We start from the raw sequence: 19,773 nt of genomic DNA on the forward strand, positions 1-19,773 counted from the left end.
GAGGGGCTTCTGATTTTTGATGGCTGACAGGTGATTCATGAGTTCCCTGGGGAGAGAGTTTGGTGGAAGATGGTGGAGCCAGAGAACTGCATCAACCGTGTTATATGGCTCCCCTGGGCTCCCCTAACTTTTGCTAGTAAAATACGGCCCTTGGCTATAGCATCCCTCCTGGCATGCATTTCAGATGGAAGGGCAATGGGTCCAATGCAGGAGCGTAAATGGGGCTGAAGCGGCAAGTCTCTGTGGCTTTGAGGGGAGACAGGTGAAAGATCATCAGGCTCCCCAGTGACATGAAAATCTGGCTTTAGAAAACTGCACCTGATTTCCGTACATATCCAACTGGATATTACAAAGCAATCTCTTCTAGTGTGCCCCCACTCACCCCAAAACCAAATTTGCCAATATATGCCAGCAGAAAGTTCTTGGGCATACGACTCCACTAGAATCTTTTAAAAAGTTTGAGTATAACCATCTCAGTTGCCTGGAGTGGTACACTCAAATTTATTTATTTTTTTCCTATTTCTTCAAGGCCCATCTCAATTCCTGCTTTCTCAATGACAATGTCTGCTGCTGCTCTCAAGTTCAGGTTGCTTTGTCTTACCTCTGGACCAGGCATCCAATGGCCACCTGGTCCAGTCCTCCATGATCTGTTACTATGCAGTAATATTTTCTGATTATGCCTCGTGTTGTTCTGCTCCATCAACTGCACGGTAAACTCCTTGAGCAGCAACGGTGTTTTCCATAAACTTCCACCGCATGCAGTGTCCTGCCTGGGGGTTCCATAAATACCTGATAACTGATGGAGACCCACCACTGCCTGGTTACCTACCTTCTCAGGCCATGTCATTAATGTCTGGTCCCCCTCCTTGGTACCAACAATCCCAGAATGCCCCTCGTCTGTCTCCATGGAGATCAACTTTGTGTTCTCCTGTTTGGGACTTGATACTTCACTGAACAGAAAATTCAGCCCTGGGGAATGGGAAACAACAGATATTGCTAAGAATTCTGGGAATTCCTTTTTTTAAAAAATGACAAAATCCATGCTTGCGGGGTAGGTGTTTAAAGGTAATTTTGGAGACCCCGGAGTCCAGTAACAAAGAAGAATCTGGGCTTTAAAACTGGTTTGAAAATACGATGTGTGCCAAGAATAAAGTGGTAAGGAGAAACCAATTGCAGTAGCCAATTTGTTTGTTGTTAGCCTGGGTTGAATTCATGGAGACTTAGACAAACCATATCAGTGGATTCTCCTTGTCAGTGGTGAGATTAGCCAGTGTATAAAAACCCCCCAACATCTATTTCTTCTCACTACATGGACTCCCAACTAGCTCGCCCACGATAGCCAGAAGTCTGTCTTGATTTTCTCTGTGGCTTTAATGGTCTCTACGTCTCTCCTCCTTCCACAGGTGGAAAATAAAATCCCACATAACAGTTATGCCTTGGGAAAGCTGAAATAACATATATAGCAACTGAACAGTTATAAGGGAAAAGCACATCATGAATTTAATTCCATTTCCAGATGTAAAATGTCATAAAGAATTTTTTTCCATACTTGGCAACATAACAGGAATTTTCGAGACCATTTTATGTAGCTGGGCGTCCGCGTGGTGAGTACCGTATCAGAGCCTTCCACGTCGCGTGTGCTGTAGATGCCACGTGAAGTCGCTTTCCTGAGGCCCCACACTGAGCTAAGGGGCGTTCGACCCTCACCAAAGTGGCGGGAACCTGCCTCTGACGGATGGCAGAATTGGGTGTGACTTCGGGGCGGGAGCTGCGGGCCACAGCGGGGCGTCCCTAGCCAGTGCCCTTCTACTGGCTACAGATGAGGCCAGCGTCACCCATTTCAGAGGGCAGATGGGGTAGGCATCGCACACATTTTCCATCCAGACTCCTTTAACCCTCCTCATGTGAGACTTGGGGTCTTTGTAGGGACACCTGGGTGTGAGCTGAGACAGGCCGAGCTGGCCATTCCTCTGACTCCCCTAAATCACACACTTGGAACTTTGAGGAGGATAAACAAAACCAACCCCACAAGTGTGGCACTCCCCAAGCCAAGGATATCTCAGAGCGAGACATCGGATAACCCGAAGGCAGGAAAAGTCTGTTGAGTACAAGTCCGCATCCCACACGACATCCTTCTGACACCAGGCACCCTGCTCCTCGGTGGGAAAATTAGCAGCCCAGGCAGATTAACGGATGTGTCCACCTAAGGGTTACTCCCACGGTGGCCTTTTACGGGCAGGAAAGAGCTCTTTACAACTCAGCTCCTGCTTTGTATAAATTATTAGGGAGACGTGGGAGAACGTTCGGGTAACGAAAAGAAAAATAGAGTTTGGGAAAGCCAATCAGTTTTCGTGAGTACTTTCAGCAACTGCTAACGTCCTCGTAGATTCTCCGTAGAACTTTCCTGCCCTTTTTGAGGAGGGGCACAAGCATTTTCTTTGTATTTCTCTTTCTGCTCCCCTGCCGGAGGGCTGGGTGACTCAAAACGAAACTGCCCCCATCACTCCCGGCTCCTCTGTGCTCCTGGAGCTGGCCTCCCCCTGACGAGACCACAGTCGAGCAAAATAAGGAACAGCAAGGAGCACACACCACTTTTGCTTTAAGAGATGCAAGCAATTTCAATCGATTCCAACCCTCTCTCCTGGAAACTTGGCTTGAAGGTGTCGCTATGAATGAATTGCTTTTAGCTTTTGTGTTGAATGGAAATGTTTCCACTGAGGAGACCCAACCGCTCCAAGGAGTTGGTGTTCAGGTCCGGGGGACTCGCTCGGAGAACTTGCAGCTGCAATACAGACGTATCAACCCTGAGAAATAAATGAAAGTTGTCACTAATGTCAGCAGCAACACCCAGGGTCCATCCCTCACAAAATATGGACATCTGTATTCCTAATTGGCATTCTTTAGGGCTGCGCCAGCAGAATGGCAGTGCTGGGGGAGGGTGACAATCTTACAGAAGACGAGGTCCCAGTGGAGGTGACAGGAGACGTTGATGAGACACGGAAGTTCTTTTGTATGGAATAATCTCCAAATGCTTGTTGCACTGCTGGCGATTTTTAGTGTCAGGTACCTCCAAATGGCATCTTTATCCCTCCTAAATTTCCTCCTGTTAAAACAGATCAGTTTATGATCTTAGAAGAACAAGTGGCGTTGGACAGTTACGTGGTGGGAAGACCGTTGGTGAAGATGCATACAAATAGTTAACAAGGTAATGGTAAGAAATGTTGACCTTGATTTGTTTAGCTAAGATGTAAAGATTTTTGAAGGTCAAAGGTGTCCTTGTGTAGTGTTTTGGAGTCTAACTGAGCCTGACCCTCTAACATTAAGCTGCTGTGGCCTGCAGTTTTGAAGAGTGAAGCAAACCAGGGGGAAAGCGAGAGGGGGGAGAGAACAGGAAATGGAGTGAGGTGTTTCAGGAAGTTGTCAGGGGTTGACGGATTGATTCCAGATGGAAAGGGTCAGCCTTCGTGACCCAGGAAATACTCACTAGGGGAAAGAAGTTGGCTTGTGGAAGGGGAAGGCCTGGGAGTGAGATGATGTTGGAATGTACGCCCCACTTCCTTCAGTCCTAAAACATTCAGAAATTTTAACTTCTCCAAGTGGAAGAATATCAGCGTTGTCATCGTTCATCAGAAAACGGTGGAGGGAGTTGATGGCAAAGCTCTGACTCAACCAAATGTATTTTCGCCTCTCTCACCTTGTTCGTTCTTCCAGAAGTAGAGGGAAAGTGTGCAAAAATCAGTGCTCAAGTGTGAGTCTCCATGTAGGGGAGCAGCCACCGCCCAGCTTGCCTGGTGTCATGTGGTGGAGTTTGTGGATTAAGTCCATTACATTTTGAAAAGTTGGTGTGATAGCAGCTTTTCTAGGTGCCTCTCAGCCAAAGATATTTAGAATATGAAAAACTGGAACTCGCCTCATATCTATACACACACACACACACACACGCACACGCACACACGCACATACATTTGGACGTAATTTAAAATCTTGTAATAAATTTTGCAGACACTGAAATAATTCAGGTTAATTCCCTTGCTGTCATGACAGGCCAGTGCTAGCCAGCAAGAGATTAAAATTTATTTCCATTGTTAATAGAAAATAATGAAGTGCATCTGAACCACCAGGGTATGTCATTCGGGAAATGTTCACTTTGGAACTAGGTCTCACTCCACCCAAACGGACAATGATGAAATCCGCTGGCTCGTGAAAGCCCCATATTTTGTGGCAGGAGCATTAATGGACAGCATGACAAGAAGCTTGTGGAGTGGATTAAAGTGGCCTCTGAATGAGTGCTTCTTACATCCACACGAGCCTCGGGCAGGGCCGGGTTCCCCTCAGCGTGCCAGGACAGCTTCTTGGCGAGGAAGCCCTGGAGCACCCTCTCATTCTTGTTTGGGGGGACTTCTGGTTTGTGTCCCAGCATCGAGAGCCATGCCTTTGAAGAGCCACTGGCACGCACAATCTGTCAGCTGGTCCAATTCCTCTTTCCCCCTTCGTTCTGTTATTTCCAGAGGGTAAGCACGTACCTTCAAATTCACCTGAACCGAGACCGTGAGGTCCCGTCTCTCCCTGGGCTGTGCCTCCATCTCCTACTGTGCTGAGATCTCTCTGATAGGAGTCTCTGCCTGGGTGCGCTGGCCTCAAGTGGAGGATGACTCCGCTTGACGTTTGCCTCCACAGGATAGGAACTATCTAGAAGGACTTTTCCCAGACGCTCACATGTTAACCACAGACACAATTGAAAACAGACCCTGGGCTAGACAGCTCCATCCCGGAATGGTGAGCAATTATATGGGTGATAATTTTCTGAATGACAACTGAGGTTCCTTGAAGTTTGCTCTTCGACTCCCGGGGCCTGTCATAATACCTGGCGTGCAGCAGGAGCCCAGCGAATACCTGTTGAGTTGAATGATTGAAACCCACTTACGTCCATGTAGGACTTCACATGCGCGACATCATGCCCACAGAGTGAGGCCGCATGACATGATTTGTGGGCTTATGGGTCTGAGGGATTCTTTCAATCCTATTACATTATAAATATAAAAATGTTAAAAGATGCCATGTAAAATTCCACAGGCAAAAAAAAAAAAAAAAAAAAAAAAAAATCAGAAAAGTGTTGCTTTGTGAGAGGTGGGGTTAGGATTGACTGCAAATAGACCCAGTAACTCTCTGGGGGGATGGAATATTCCATGTCTTGAGAGGGGTGTAAACTGTAAATCGGACAGCTAAGCTCCATGCATTCCAAAGCATGTTGATTTTGTCTGGAAAAAAAAACAAAAACAAAAACAAAAACAAATCTGTGGTCAACATCCATTTCTATGGAATGGGGGTAAGACATAGGCAGTGGTATAGATGAAATGAGATCAGCCATATTTTTATAACTCTTGAAGCTGGATGGTAGGACCTAGGGATTCATTATGCTAATCAATTTTGTTTGGAATTATTCATCATAAAAAGTTTTTCAAATGCTCTCTAATTCTTCCATATTAGGAGGTAAGAAAGGGTCAAGTTCTTTTCCACTCCGCCTTCATTTAGGAGGTAAGAACGGGGTGGCAGGGCAATTCCAAGTAGGATATGGACAGATTTCATCTGGGGCCTGGGTAGGAAGGATCATTCTGAAGCCTCATTATGTACCCATTCAGTGCCCGTCCTCAAAAGGTCTGTACATATGCATGAATTTGTATGTAATGAGTTCCTTTCTCAAAAAAAAAAAAAAATTACCATGAATAAGCGCCATGAGTTGAGAAGCAGCCAGTCCAGGCCCACTCGGCTCCCTGGGTGGAGTCAGTGGGTGAGTGTGGCAGGCCACTCTCCTCTGCCTCACCCAGCTGGCCTCCGCCCCTGTGAACTTCTCACACTCGGACCTGCCATGCACAATGTGGAACTCAATTCAATTCCATTCTTCTTCCTTTCACGTGTTAGTATCTTTTTCAGCCTGAAAATGACCCTGTGAAGGTGGGGGCCGTGCTTTTAACTGCTGCTCCCTTGCCCCCTTGTGCCCTTTTCTAGAACCTTGCCCAGAGTCTGGACCTTGGGAAAGTCTCCCTGGGAAGTGTCCTCTGCCTCACAGACTGGTCCAACAAGGCAGGGGCAGATAGCACAGGGCTCATCCTCATTTGGCACGTCCCAAGTGCTGTGCTGAGTGTTTTCAATGTATTATCTCATTTTTCCTCCTTTTATCTCATTCAGTCCAGCGAGACAGGCAGCATTGTTTACGTTTTACAGATAAGAAAAATTGAGATTCAAAAGGGTTCAGTAATTTGTCTACGGTTTCGTGTCAGGGAGCAGCAGCCTGGGATTTGGATTCATTTCTGACTCCAGACCCTGGCTCAGCCAGGACTCCACACCCACCTCTTCCCCTGCCTCCAGTTAGATATTAAATGTTCTGTGTCTTGGAAGCTCAATTCCGGGAACCTTATCTTCTCACCGACAGTGTGAACATCTTTGCTGCTTTTCCCTGGTGGGTGGGGACGCCACAGACAACAGGCTGGCCAGCATCCCAATGCCCAGCATGATGTCAGGGCACATTGGAAGTACAAGGGCCCCTTCCCCAGCTTGGAGAGTGACCTTCCAGCTGGTGGTTCCGTCCCACGTTCTGGGTCACACCCAGTGGGCAGCTGAAGGCCCTGCCTGGAAGGATGGTCCCATCCTTCAACAGAGAACTGGGCTCCCAGAGCCAGCCGGCAGAGGCCAGTCTTCCCACTTGGGGACCCAGGCAGAGTTTGAATACGAATGCACAACAACACCATGTCCCAGCTGCCCCTGTTTTCCCATCAGCTTTTTCTGGATCCTAGGAAGAGGAATCCTGTGGAACTGTGAAGAACACGGCCCATCCCTGAGTCCCGCCCTGTCCCCTTGGTCACATGGAAGGGTGGCCAAACAGAACTCGGGGGCATGTGCGACTCGAGGCAAAACTCACCCACTGTCACGCTAACTCCACAGGTGGTGCTGTCGACCACGGTGAACGTGGACGGACACGTGCTGGCCGTCTCCGACAACATGTTCGTCCACAACAACTCCAAGCACGGCCGGAGGGCGAGGAGGCTTGACCCGTCGGAAGGTAGGGCTGTCGGGGCTGAGCTGGGCAGGCGGACCAAGTCCTCCACAAGTTTTCTTGTTTGAATTTCAAATTTATGTCTGGGAGTCAGAGTGGGAAGGTCCACTGAGCCCTGCGGGTTTGTAAGAGAAGCTGTAAACACCGCCGGCTCCGCGCCCTCCGCTGCCCCGGGTCTCTTCCACTCCGCTCTGTTTTTCTTTTTGCTCGACGGGCATCTCAGGCAAATGTAGGCCCATGACATCTTAGTTAAACAGGAACGTTGTCGTGCCAGACGTGTATGAATAAGTGTCAGATGTGCCCTTAAACAGATTGTGCGCAAAACAAAACAATGTGCAGAACGAAACTGACACTAATTGGTTTTTGTTTGCTTGGACAAGAAGGAACTGCGGGCTGCTCTGGGTAGTTTTCCAAGTGCATTAAAGTAATTAGAAATACTGGTAACTGTTAAACTTCAAGTTGTCCAAAAAATTAAAGTGTATCGATGAACGGAACTGACAAACCTAAGGAAATTCCATCTCGCTGTTCCCCTCCCTTCTGCGCACCCCGTCTCATGGTGGTGGGGAGACCTTCTAATCTAGAATGAGTGACCAAATTAGGCTACTATTCTAATGTGGTGTTTTGCTATATACTGCCCCCTGGTCCCCACCCCCAACTCGGCCCTTAAAATGTATCTTGTATCATTTTAAATAGAAATTAATGAACTGAAAGAAAATGATTGAATCAGTAAAGAATTTGGAGTGGTGTTAATGCTCCCACGGTGGGCATTGAAAGGGGAGAAGAAAACCCCAGAGTTCAGAGCTGGGAGTCCCTCGCGCTTCTTTTGACTGATTGGATGTGATTGACTGGCTGTTCAAAGGGGGCTCATGTTTTTGGAGTCCTGCCAAAGTTCTCCTCCACCTTTGACCCTGTCAACTTTGGAAACGGAGTGATGGATTGACTTTAGTTATGGCCTGAAAACCATATTGGGTTCCTGTTGGGATGTAAAGTCCAGAGACCTGGAACATGTGGACAAAGGGAGGAAAATCCTTCCCACAAAGTTAGGAGGCTGATCAGAAATCGTCTCAGGATAGAGTTGAAAAGCCCCTTCTGCCACAATAGAGTTTGCTTTCTCCTCTTCTGCCTGGCACACGCCTGGGCCTTGTAAATCTTCACATCTCGGGGCAGAGGAGGTGGGGAGAGAAAAGGGATTTACACTTTTCTGGTGTGATCAGCTTATAAAAATATGGGCAAAAACAAGAGAGTTTTCCAAGCACCCTTTGCACAATTAGCGAAGTGTTTCACCTTTTCCTACATAATGGTCAACTCATTAGGCTTTAATGACCTGGTATCAACCAACAACCAATTAGGGGAGGCCGGCAGGTCAATCAAGCCCAACTTGAACTCCGTGGAATGGCCAACAGCTTCCCAGGACAGCCATTCCCAGAACTCCCAACTCCCGCCGCCAAGGAGAGGGCTGATTTTTCCTGTTCCCTCAGCGACCCCCTGCATCAAAGCCATCAGCCCGAGTGAAGGCTGGACCACGGGAGGAGCCATGGTCATCATCATTGGGGACAACTTCTTCGATGGCCTCCAGGTGGTGTTCGGCACCATGCTCGTGTGGAGCGAGGTAGGCCAAGGCAGCCGGCTTCTCTCCTCTCCTTTGGCCCAAAGGTGGTTTTCATCTGGGGAAAGAGAATTCTGGGAGCAGGAAAGACAGGAAAGCCTGGAGGCATGCTCCTTGCAGGGACATTTTTAAAAAGACAAACCTCCATTGCAGTATTGGGTAAAATTGTGAGAAATTAGAAAGAGGCCAGATACTGGATTATAGGAGAATGGTTAAAAAAAAAAATTAATGAAATATTATTCCACCATTGAAAATCATGTTTTGAAAAAAAGTCTACTGATACAGGAGCAGAGATATGCACAGGCTATCATGCTCCGTGGGAGAAAATTCAGGAGGACAGGGTCTGTGCAAGGACGTAATCTAATTCTGTGAGTCACGTCCACAGAAGTATACTGGAAACAGGCCAAATATCACTATTGGTTGTCTCGGGGTTATGCAATGCTTTTTCTTTACATATTCCTGCAGTTTTGGTTTTCTAAGTTGGATGGGGTCTAGTCTTCTAGTCAGATAAACAACAGAACACATAGCCAAAAGATAAGCAATGGCTCGGAAATTGCCAGATCAATAAGTGAGACCATAAGCAGCTTCCTTGGCGATGGCTTGTCTAATGGGTATTTCATTTCCCTTCCTGTTCATTCTCAGCTAATAACCCCTCATGCCATCCGAGTGCAGACTCCTCCTCGGCACATCCCTGGAGTAGTGGAAGTGACATTATCTTATAAATCCAAACAGTTCTGCAAAGGAGCCCCGGGAAGGTTCATTTACACAGGTAGGTGAGAGTGATGTTGGAGAGACAGGGGTGCTTCCAGCTCACCTTTGCTCTGGTGCCCAGCGTCTCTACTTGAAATCATTCTAGTTTTTCTAGGTCTTGCCTGTCATGTGGGATAGTGCTCGACACTGAATGGGGAAAGTGTGGACTCAATTCTAAATCTGTGTTTTAATTCGGCAACTTCTGTGTGGTCTAGGGAATGGTCGTGGCAGGTGGTTTCAGGAGTCCACCCTTGCTGATCTCTGCTGGAACCACACTAGAACAGTCTTATCCAAGCAATCAGATAAAAGCAATTAGACAAAGTCGTTAGCTGTAAGTAAATTTTCTGGAAAAGAATTCAAAAAAATTGCCCACTTATGTTGCAGAGTGGTATATTTTAACTTTATGAAAGTAAATATTAGTCTATTATTTTTTGAGCATCTGCTTTGTATCTACTGCTTTTTCTAGGTGGGAGCTACAGATAGCACATAAAACAAAGTCCCTTCCCAGTTCAGAAGTTTAGAAACTTCTGGAAGAAGCAATGGTATATTGTGCAGAGCAGGTGGAGGATTTGTAAATTCCAAATGTATTATCTTTGGAAAAACAAGACTGGCTTGGGAAATAGCTGACCACTGGAGATAACTAGGGTATTGTACTTCGAAAGAGAAAATAAGGGACATAAACAAGAAATAATTAAATGAAGAAAGTAGACCAGGCATATTACAAAATGTTAGTAATATCATTTTGTATGTAATGTGTTCTTCTTTCATTTGGACTTGGCCCCTCCTTTGCTGAAGTGTACGTGTCTGAGTAGCTAGTAATTCACAGTAGATGGAAGGGGTAATCTTTTGGTATATTTATTGAAAATGCTGCCTTTGGTTTTGCTCACCTGAAATAAACACACCTGAGGTGCTATTTTTTTGTGCATAGAAGTTTCTATTGCAATCGCAATTTAAAAAGTTACTGTCCCGTTCATTCACTCCTTCAGGGTGGCACGGATCACGCACTTACCCTGGGTGGGCAGCGCTGGTCTCCAGGACACCGTAGTGAGTGAAGTTGAGTGCCCCATCTTAGTGACGCTTACCTTCTAGAGGGAGAGGCAGATGGGAAGAAAATAAATCACATGGTTTCAGAGGGAAGGAATGAGGACCTTGGGTAGGACAGGTGGGGACAGAGACCTGAATCACAGGACAGGGCCAAGCGTGGAAATCCACCCCCCTCTCCTTTTCTCGCTGCCCTCCTCTTCGGCCCCCTCCCCTCGCCTTTCCACCCTCCTGGCAGCTCAGCAGGCTGTTTTCTGTTGGGTTCACTGGTGTTCGATGGAACTGTGCCTAGTGGTCCCCAGATCTGCAAGGGCGCTTCCCTTCCAGGATCACAGACGGGAAAGTGGGGACAAGATGGTGCGGATGGGGAGAGGAGCGATGGGAGGTGAGGTCGGAGAGGCCAGAAGGGAGGCCTTCTAACAGCAAGCCCCCGAGGACGCGGAGCCGGGTCAAAGCCAGAACCTGCAGGGCCTGCCTTCCTGGACCTTGGGAGGGCGAGAAGGTGAGCTGCCCTGCTCTGGAGTCGGGAGGCCTGACCTCGCAGCAGGGCCTGCCTCCCAAACGGTTCTTCCCCATCTTATAAAATGGACCACCTGCCTCTCCAGGCTGAGAAGACTAAGTGACACAGTGCAAGGAAATGCTGGCAGGCTGGTAAAGGGTTCACAGGAAAAATGGGGTTTCAAAAGTGTTGTTTTGTAGCATTTACTGAATTCAGACTGTTGGGCAACATTGGCCTGATCACAAAGTTCCTGAAAATGGAACCATCTTCTTTCTGAAGCTGGCAGCCAGGTCAAGCACACCTGCTCAGGTAAAGCACTCAGGAGAGAGTGGGTTGTGTGAGCCATATATTGCTATTCAAAAAATGTTTGTTATCAGTAGTACTTACATGGTTGTCCTCGGTGTTTTCATGGAAACTGACTTAGACAAGGAAATTGTGATAAGCACTAAAAAAGGACCTGTGTAGGATTCTAGGAGTATACACTGAAGCAACTGAATCTTAAACTGAAGTGACGAGGAGAACTTAGAACAGTGCAGACAGAGGAACAGGAGGTGCAAAGGCCCTGGGGTAGGAAAGAGTGCATTGTATATTTGATGACCACTATGATCAAGACCGGAGGAAGGAATTAGAGAGAGGTTTGATACAAGCCAGAAGGAGCCATGACACATCCAGGCCCATTTCTCAGCTCTTCCCCAAGTGCCATGGGCAGCCATGGGAATATTGCCATGATCAGATTTGCCTTTGCAAAGGTTGTTCTGGCCACAATGCTGAGAATGGTTCAGAAGCCAGTGTGGCTGCAGAGAGGTCAGTTGGAGGCCAGCACGTTGGCCCAGGCCAGAAGTGATGGCGGCTTGAACCAGGGTGCTGATGGTGGGGACAGGCAGAAGTGGATGGAATTTAGGAGGTAGCGCTGATGGGGTTTGATGATTGATTGGATGGGGTGAAAGTTGGGGAGGGGAGGGAAGCGGACGATACTCAGGTTTCAGGGTTGAAAAATTGGGTGGGTATAGTTTAGAAAGTGATTTTTTTTAAAGGTATAAAGTGCTAAGGGAGTTCAGAGGAAGGACAAAATACTTCCAGCTGGCGGAGAGGTGGGAAGATTTAATATTGTAAAGATGTCGATTAATGAATAAATTTAACACAATGCCAATCAAAATACCAACAAAATGTTTGGGGAGACTTTACAAAGTTCACCTGGAAAGGTGTTAAAATAGAACACTTGCTTTTGAAAAATGAGAGCGCCTTGCCTTACCAGACATTCAAACCTATTTTAAGGTTCAATAATTAAAAGAATATGGGGCTTTGCAGAAACATACAGAAATGTCATGCAACAGAAGAGAAAATTTGAAAACAAACTGTTTTTGCACGTGTTAAGTGGATAAATACCAAAATATCAGCATCATGAGGAGCCATCTCGGGTTCATGTGGAAAATAGAGAACATTTAACTAACCTGTCAGGCCAATGCATTAAGAAGTAGTTGAAAGGAAAAAGATTTCTAATTTCACATTGCCAACTGAAATATACTCAAATATTTCAATTAAAAATACAGACATTTCAAAAGGTTATAAGTCTAAAAAATAATGATCATGGTGAGACTTGCTCATCTTGACCCCAAAGACAGATACCATGAAGCCAAAGGGGTTACATTAAAAGAAAATTTCTCATGTCGAAGTACCCAGCATAAAATCAAAAGGAAAAAAATGAACTGGGAATGTGACTCCATAGGATATATTGTCTCACGCATCAAAAAATGTGTTCATTGTTTCAGTTGAAATTTATTTTATGCCTGCTATTGTCCACTACCACATTATGCCTTGTGATCAAGAGGTGAACACTGGATTTCTCGCCAGTTAAGGAGAAAAAAATCAAATATCCAAACAAAAAGTTAGCAAGTGACATCAGGAGCTAATTCAGGAAGGAGGCCAGTGAAGGAATCAACTTTTTAAAAAGTCCAACCATGTTAATAATCTAACGAATGCACAGATTTTTCTTTATTGAGTTAATGAAGCTATTTCTTAAACAGATGAAAAATATTCAGGTTGGCAAAATTAGAAAAAAGTGGAGACCCCAACACCCCACTATAGGAGCATAAACGGTGAGAGAAGAGGGTCCCGACGGTACCAGCCTTAAAAATACGTGTGCCCTTTGACCCCACAGTTCTACTTTCAGAAATATATACTTAGAAAATAATTGAATTTGCTCAAGGCTGTTCAGTGGAGCACTATTTATAGCAGCAAAAAAATTAGAAACATCTTTAGTGTCCATTAGGGGATTCATTAAGTAAATAATGAGACATCTTTACACTTTTTAAACATTCAAAATGATGCTCTTGATGGATACTTACATGAGGACAGGTAAGGTCTCAAAAAGCTTCAAAGCAGTATGCATAAGATAATCCAGATTTTATAGATATGAAAAGTGAACGATGGTTACAGAGAGAGCCCCAGGTACCACTGGGTTGGCAGGGCTATTGGTGTTGAACTTATTTTTGTGTTGCTTATTGTGTCTGTTATTTTTTCACAAAAGAAAATAATTGTAATTAAACATTAAAAGAATAAAATGTAATAAAAATTAACGTCACGTTTAAATACCAAAGCAGCACACGCCAGTAAACTCAGTCCTTCAGGTGCAATGTCCATCCAGCCAGGCAGCCAGAGAAGCTTCTTCCAGAAGGTGCCTTTAAGGCGACAGTTAGGGTGGGGAGGCCAGGTGGTTAGTTGGTTCCCAGTCTGAGAAGAGGCCAGGCATACAGACACTGCCAAGGAAGGCACAGGAGGCTGGTCACTCACAGAGAAACTTCCGCCTTAAGGTCACTGGCCAACCGCAACTCCTGTTGATGGAGACCCGAAGCCAGTGTTATCCATGGAGGGTCCCAGGCACCACAGGAAATGGATTGGCGGCCAATGAATGGGCAGTACCATCATTGGCCACCATTGGCGGTACCAGCTAATTTAGTCTCAGTGTGATGGTGAAAAGGCAGGGTCCGGGCAGGGCATCCAAGAGGAGACAGCTCTGCTCAGACGGGGTCCTCGCTCCAGGTGGCCCCTGAGGTGGTGACCATCGTCCTGTGGGGAGCTGGACCGAGGCCTCTTGGATTTCTAGCCAGCCTGTCCTCCCAAGGGCCGAGTCATAAGCCTGAGCGGCTCTCTGAGCGCCTTGGGAGTAGGCGCCTTCACCCCTTCGCAGGCGCGTTACCGCAGTGAGTTCTCCAAGTCTCCTGCGGGCCTAGACAAAATACTCCGCTCCAACGGTGAGGTGCAAGAGGCCATCTATCTGGATTCCAGAGGAAAAGGAAACCTTGCGACCTAGAGAACTTTGTGGGGGCAGGGAGAGCCCTCTGGGTAGGAGGGTCTAAGAGGATGAGATGAGGGAGCAGAAGAGCTGCTTTCGGAGGCCTCGGGGGGGGGAATTACTTGTGTGTCCTCTCATCAAGTCCCCTGATCTCTGGGAGTTTCCTTTTCTTCATCCCTAAAGCTCAGGTAGTAATTAGGCTGCTATCCACAGGTGTTTCCCTCACGCGGCTGACTGTAAGAGTCATGCTTGGAGCCACTCCCGATGTGCCCAATCGTGCCCTCCTGGGATGGTCTGAGAATCTATGGTTTAAACAAAGACATGAATCTGGGAGGCCCAAGTTCTGCTCATGAGGCTGTTGCAGAGACTCTCTGACTTGGAAAGAATTCACATGTGGGAGGGGCCTTAGGAGACTGGGCTATTTCCCCATGAACACAAGGAACTTTCTAGAAGGAGACTCAGAAAGCAGGAGGCAAGAAGGAAGTCTCCAGCAAACCTCACCTTCAGTCCTCCCCTGCCATACACACTCCTGGTGGTCCACTGGCAGCTTTTGATGGTTCTGTATTCAAGGATGCACCACCACCATCACGAACCCACACCTTTTAGATGTACCTGGTATAAATATAGCCAAAACGCAATCATCAGCTGCTATGGTGCTGCTGCTAAGTACATCAGGGCTCTGAAAGCAACATATCCTCCACACACAGGTGACTATGCAGGTCTGTGTCCTCCACCCCTGGTTGGCTAACATGCAGCTTGCTGTGGCAGAATTGAGAGAGCCACAGGAGACTGTGGCTCATCAGGAGAAGTCCAGTTGCCTCTGTCTGGTTTGAGACCCAGAGGCCGTGTGCCAGCCGAGGCTTAGTGGAAGAGATCGCTGCTCTGCTCTCCTTGCAGACGTTTCCCCTGAGAGCCAGCAGTGGAGAAAAGCAAGGCTCGTGCCGTGGTCGTGCAGGTAGCTCTTGGCCGGCTTCGTTTCAGGAGTCAGCAAGTCTGCAGCGAGCGGGCGTCCGGAGCGCGGCCTTTGTGGGAGGAGTTGCTGTGGCTTGTAATTGTGGAAACTGCACCGCCCACAGGAGTCCTTGCAGAGCATGATGCCTGACCTCAGGCAGGTGGTTGAGGACCTGGGGGGAGGTGAGCTTAGCTCTTCGCTATTGTCCTTGTGGGTCTTTGCAGGATCCGGGCTACCCGTTCAATTGTTGGTTAACAAGTCTCCCATAAGTTCTATCGTAAGATGGAAGTAGTAAAAATTTAAAAAAAAAAGGATGATAGCAATTCAGGAATCACATCTGTCGTCTGCTCAGCACACAGGGAAGGCTCTTCCTGGGAGCTCTGACAATCACCGTCTTTCCCGTGACAATGACAGTTTTATTAGGACCTCAACCTCATAGATGAGAAATCTGTCACATAGGCAAATTAAGTCACCTGCATATGGCCACCAAGCTAGGCCCACTTCAGACTGTCCTAGTACAAAGTCCTGCCCTTCAGCACTAACCTGTCCTACTTCTCAATTCTGTGCAGCTTGTTAGAAATGACACCAGGCCCACTTGTTGGGCCTCGTCTGTGGTTTTACTTGGCCAATGCCAACAGCCTGGTCTCTGCCTGCTATTCTGAGGAAGGGCACAGGAAACACGGTAGCCAGTGAGCACAAAGGGGTCTCAGAAGAAGCCTTACTTGTGCCTAGGTTTTCTAGATGGCACGTGAGGATATTTCTATCTCAGCGTGACAGGTTAGACTCACAGCCTGTGAAGTGCTTTGAATTCCTAGAGGTGATGGACATTTTCCTGTTCACAAATAACTGAATTTGCAGAAGACGAAGGTGTGACAAGCTTATTACCCTTGTGAACTTGGCGCTGGTGGGAGGCAGCCTGGAGGGGCTGTGCTGGGCAGTAAAGGGGCAGGCACGGAGTGGAGAGACTTGGACTTTCATCCCAGCTTGGGGGGGAAGCCATGTAACTATTTCTTGTACCGTTTTTCTACCCTAAGAATGGAGATATACTTAGCTTACTGGAAGATGAGGGTCTATACCTTTGCAAAGCTAATTGTGTGCACAGACACAGAACTATAAGCAGAATTCACTGTGGTCGGCACTGGAAGAAGATGCTTACACAGCAGCTATGATGAGTCCAGGGGGATCCCCCCTGCCGTTGGGTGGCCCTTTTCTTTGGCTTCTCTTCTGCAAAAGGTGGGTTCTTGTTGCAAGAACTCCCACATCATGCCCTTCATGTTGCGATCTAGATTAGAACTCAGGGTTTTACAGGAAACAGAAGACCAAGGCAGCCTGGAGCTAGACTCTGCAGATGGAGGTCAAGGGGAAGCCCGTGGGGGTCAAGAGAGGACAGGCCCCAGCTGCCCCCAGTGCACACAAGTGCTTCGGGAGGTGTGCAGTGGAATTTTGAGGTGAAGGAAGCCAGCTTGGCTGCTCGGGACACACTAGGAAACCAAAGAATTGATGCTAAACACCTGCCCCTAGTACTTCCCTTTTACTCCAGAGAAAACCAAATGTTGATTAAATACTCTGCTTGTCATTTGGGAGAACTAGGGTTCATCAACAGGAAGAGGCAGGAGGGGAGAAATGGGAGGAGAAACCGGAGGCCCGGATTTTGCCACATGCTCCAAATCATACCCCAGTGTCTTCGCCAACGCTCTGCAGCAGGCGTGGGGTCTTCACGCTGTAAAGCTGCACCGCACAGATGTGCAGACTGGATTTCAAATGTTAATAGCTCATCTGCTTTGCATTTCTTCTGTTTTTTAATAGCATTATCTGTACCCCCACCCCCCAAAAAAAATCCCATCGAAGAAATGAACCTGGTTTTTAGTTAAATATACCCAATTCAGACATCAGAAACTGGGGCCTGGGTTTAATTGTTCCTTGTTCAGACTGGAACCAGGTTGGATCAACAGCCCTCTTGGGCTCCTGCACTTCTGTGAAGTTGCCTGCACCCCACCTCTCTTAAATCCCAACACCTCCTTCAGCTGAGTCTGAGGAATGACGTCCCCACTGTCAGCCCCGGAGTAGGAAGTGTTGCCTCACCCGAGACGTCGCAGCCCCTTAATGGACTGGTGCTCCTGGCTATAATATTCTAAACGCACATTACAGAGAGTGGGCGCGTACTCATAACTGCTCCGTTGTGGCATTTAGATTTACCCTTGAAATTTATCTTTAATTTTTACAGTTGTCTCCTTAACCATGTATATTACTCCCTTCTTCAAACAATCTGTCTTGCGGCTGCAGTGTTTCTTGAAACCAAAGCGTAATTAAATATTAAATTAATATTTCATTTAAAATTAAATATCAGAGGCTTCAGTCTAATCTTTGGCTTGTGCACTGTTGATTCTCGCCTCGTATTCTTGTTCTTGTGTCCACAAAGGCAGGTGCCATCTTTGAATAACGTGTTCCTGCATTATCTCTATTCCTCTTATTTTCTATTTGGCTCTACCAAACTTTGGCTACAATAATGCGAACGGATGTCTTGAGAGATTTCCATGTCACCACAATTAAAGGCACATAATTAAAGCCTGTGACTTCTACCCCACCCACCTCGACTTCCCAGAGAAGAATTTTAGCACTGTAAATAAGTAATAGCCTTAGAATCATAAAATGCAAGAGTTGGTAGCGGGGCTTGGAGGCTGTTTAGTCAACTTCTTGTCTTTGTGGAGAATGGAGCTGCTCCTGGCTGTGTGACAGGATGAACGTGGCATCCTTGTTCAGTACCAGGATTTAAGGCAAATCCCAAGGAAGGTCCCTGGAGCTTCTGGTCGCAAGCATTTCAGGTTAGGAATATAAGCTTTGATGTTTGGACATGTTAGGAGTGGGGAAGAAGGTAGGTGACTGGCTGAAGAGATTGGGAACTGGAGGAGAGAGGGGAGAACCAAAATCTTACCTCGTCGAACAGACTTCGTGGGAATCCACATGTAGGATCAATGAGCACTGAGGACGGGAACCCTGTAGGGATGGGGAGAACAGGTAAGTCCTGAGGGCGACATGCCTGTGTGCTTCTCAGTTCCTTCCCAATGGGTGGCTCTGTGCCTTCCTGCCTTGGCTGTCTGACTGAAGCCACATTGGAGATATCCCTGGTGGAATGTCCAGGTCCATCTGATCTGCTGCTTATCTGGCGGTCAAAGTCCATAGATTTTAGCGGACGGTGGCTTTCCTTTTTATAAAACAAGAAGATTTCTTTCAATCGTTTATTCAGAGTTGGGACTCCAGGGTCCTTGGGTCCCATGGGCTGTCTGCCTTGGGGGACCATGCACTCTGTGAACAGCAAATCCAGTAATGCACACGTGCACAATCACACAGCTGGGCTGGGAATTTGTGCTTCTACTGGTCTCTTGAGGGCCATCCATAGACCCAGAGTGATCCTAGGACCCACGTGAAGATTTGCTGCTGAGTAAATATGGACCCAGGCCTGCAATGTGGGTCACCAGCCTCTGGGGGTGGCAGCTCATTGGAGCACTCAGACCTCCCTTCACCCCACTAACTTCTCCTCTCAAATTCCAAACTTAATGTTGCCATGTGTTTGGTCTGTACCGCCGCCGGTCACGGGCAAAATCGACACCCGCCGCGGCGCTGCTGTGACTGACGGTTGACGGGCCCCGACACAGTGCCCTTGCAGTGTTGGGCTGGCATCCTGATAGTGCTGGAAACAGAGGTGGAAGCACAGCCGAGGTAAGCGTGACCTTGTTCTTGTACTTCCCCTTAAAGAAAGAAAACAGAAATATAGAATTTATGTTTCGTCAACCCTTTGGGAAAATTAGTATCGAGCACCTGCCAGCTTTTTGTTTATTAAATAAGTGGTTCCCAGTCGATATTTTTAGTTAAATAATATTTACTTAAAAAGGAAACCATTCACACATTGCTTAGAGTTTATATCTATTTGTTGGGCCCAAGATATGTAAGTAACCTCGTATATTATACTCTCAATCAAAATGAGAAATGGCACGTACGATCCAGGCTCTCAGGAGAAATATTATGAAATCTCAAGGTATTGATGAAAGTTTTTCAAGGCTGATCCAAATGGGATTTAGATTCTGTGGCAGTTGAAATGTGTATTATTAAACTCCTTGAGCAAACTCAAATGACTCCCCGTGGAGGATTAAGACGTTCTATGTATAGCAAAGACGAAATTCTCATGTCTGAGTTTTCTCTATTGAATTCCCTCTTGATTAGCCTCTGTAATATTTAACTTCATGCCATGTCATAATTATTTAATAAAAGGTAAATATAAATTATATTTCAGTGGGGATATGACCTTTTACCTTAATGTTATATTACTCAAGAAAGACATAGACAAATAGAGCCTATAGATTGACGCATATTTTTAATTTACTCTATTTGTGCCTTGCCAGCACGTCTGGGTCCCTGTCAGCCAAAAGGTTGGCAGAGCTTCACAGCATCTCACACGCCATGTGGTAGGCAAAGCTGTAAATTCACACGGGTGGAGGCGGTTAATGACCTGGCTGGTCCTTGGAGATGGTCGTGGTGCTGGTCTTGGGCGCCTCATTAGCTAATTGAGGTTTGCTTGGCTTGCACC

The 19,773-nt window shown here is 46.9% G+C and overlaps 1 protein-coding gene across 1 annotated transcript in view; it reads left to right on the forward strand.

Moving 5' to 3' along the window:
• Positions 1 to 19,773, forward strand: part of EBF2 (EBF transcription factor 2) — a 180,406-nt gene that overhangs the window by 135,209 nt on the left and 25,424 nt on the right. The window contains exons 8-10 of the mRNA XM_079139033.1: positions 6,940 to 7,057; positions 8,530 to 8,660; positions 9,300 to 9,426. Coding sequence (XP_078995159.1) covers positions 6,940 to 7,057; positions 8,530 to 8,660; positions 9,300 to 9,426 — 376 coding nt within the window. The remainder of the gene's footprint in view (positions 1 to 6,939; positions 7,058 to 8,529; positions 8,661 to 9,299; positions 9,427 to 19,773) is intronic.

Source organism: Sciurus vulgaris (assembly GCF_902686455.1).
Source record: "Sciurus vulgaris genome assembly, chromosome: 5".
NCBI lineage: Eukaryota > Metazoa > Chordata > Mammalia > Rodentia > Sciuridae > Sciurus > Sciurus vulgaris.